Below are 1,840 nucleotides of genomic sequence, written 5' to 3'. Positions count from 1 at the left end.
CGGGTGCTGCCGCAAAGGTGCACTGCGAAGCTGGCTCCTCCATTGCCAGGCTGTAGCAGGAAGAAGGGGAAGGCCACAGGCGTCCCTGCCTCACTCTAACAGTCCACTCCCGGGAGCGCAGAGGCCTCGACCGCGGATGCTTCCCGCTCGTCGCCGGCTTCTCCCTGCAACTTTCCGTGCATGCAGCGAAGTCTCAGACATGCTCCTTTCTTCTTCGCTGCAGCCTCCAACTGGCGCCGGGCCTGGGCCTGGGAGGAAAGGGTCAGGGCGAGGAGCTGATACCCCGTCCCATTAGCACCGCTGCCGCCACCTTTCTCCTTGGCTACTCGCGGGCACCCAGGCTCCGCGTTCAGCACACAGTCCGCCTTACAGGTAGGAGCCAGCTGGAGGCCTGGCCTTACCAGAAGGCACGACCTCCCTACTGGCCCCTGAACGTGACTTTCAAGCCACCAGTCAGGACTCTGTCCACGGAAAAAATATAACCAACTGTAAAATTAATAATTAATAATTAATGCGGTTTATTTCCAAGCCAACTGTGACCTATGTCCAGGCATACATGCCTTTTCTCGGGGTGATCATGTACAGAGGTTCCTTTTATTTGCTTTTGAGATTGACAGACAACATTTAATTAAAAGATTTCTCATTGGTCTGGCCCAAAAAGGTGGGACATGTAGAAGGGGGGGGCGCTTGTAGGGTAGGTTATAGGTGGGTTCCACAAATTCTTAGGTCAGCGATTGGAAGGGAAGATCCCTGTCTTAGTTAAAGAAAGGCTTAATCTACATCTCAAGGAAAAGGGAAGTTCTGTTTTCTTGGGAAGGCATAAGCAAAAGAATACACTAATCGGTTGAAAGATACTATGCCAGGGACAGGAGGTAGGAAGAATCCTGTTAATACAAAGTAAATGGTCTGTTAATGTTTGTGGGCATGACTTCCCCAGTCCTCTTTTGAAAAGATTTTGGAAAAATAGGAAAAGTAGTCAGACTTCTGTCCACAACTCGAACAGTGGTTGGCCATATGGGAGTCTAGCACTTTATCCTGAATTTTGTAGTGCCTAGGTGATTGTCCTAACCCTGGCCCAAATGTACTATTTTGCTTCACTTAACTTTGCTTCAGCCTTCCTATAAAGGTTGACAACACATAGCTAAGTCTAAACTAAAACCTCTTCGATAACTGTCAATACTTATCATTTTGATTTGGGAGGCTAAAAAAGTAGACAAGACTAAATATTGGACCACGATAGTATGTATGTCAGGAGGGGACCCTTGGAGTTAAAAAGTGTTCTAAGGTCCTTGTGTTATTTGGGAGGGTAGATTAAAATATTAACTTTAGCTTTCAATACTCTTACAAGATAAAATTTCAAGGGTAACCATAAAACAAGAATAAGAGTGGACAACTCTCAAAACATTGAATTCTAGAATCTCAAGATTATTGAATGTCCAAGTGAATGTTTATTTTACTGGAGCAATGTGAATGATTCAGTTTAACTAGTAGAGAGATCATTTTTTCCACCTCTGAATTAGAATGTTTCTCATTTGGTGGTTCTCCATGGACTGTGCCTGAGTGAAAGAAAGAATAAATGTAGGAACTTTGTAAAGTTTTCTAGGAAACAGTCCTCATGATACTCTTTCACATGCTTCTGCTACACTCATCCATATTACCACTGCCTTCTTTCACCTTTTTGTTTAACTTATTCTCTCTGCCTGTTGACATCCACTAGTAGAAATCCCCCTTATCATCCAGTACTCACTGTCCTGAAACCCTCTATCCCTGAATTAATTGTTCCTTTGAGTTCCCATTGTGTTTTTACTTAACTCTAATTGTCTCTTCCTATGTTTATCTT

The 1,840-nt window shown here is 44.2% G+C and overlaps 1 protein-coding gene across 1 annotated transcript in view; it reads right to left on the bottom strand.

Moving 5' to 3' along the window:
• Positions 1-1,454: 1,454 nt before the first annotated feature.
• LOC102500060 (phosphatidylinositol-binding clathrin assembly protein-like) overlaps positions 1,455-1,840 on the bottom strand; it is a 46,453-nt gene continuing 46,067 nt past the window's right edge. Inside the window, exon 15 of the mRNA XM_006171072.1 lies at positions 1,455-1,556. Within this exon, the coding sequence (XP_006171134.1) occupies positions 1,497-1,556 (60 nt within the window). The 3' untranslated portion in view covers positions 1,455-1,496. The remainder of the gene's footprint in view (positions 1,557-1,840) is intronic.

The sequence above is a fragment of the Tupaia chinensis genome, unplaced genomic scaffold (genome assembly GCF_000334495.1).
Source record: "Tupaia chinensis unplaced genomic scaffold, TupChi_1.0 Scaffold149248_1, whole genome shotgun sequence".
NCBI classification, from domain to species: Eukaryota; Metazoa; Chordata; class Mammalia; order Scandentia; family Tupaiidae; genus Tupaia; species Tupaia belangeri.
Note: the sequence above shows the minus strand (reverse complement) of the source record. Positions and strands in the feature narration are given on the sequence as shown.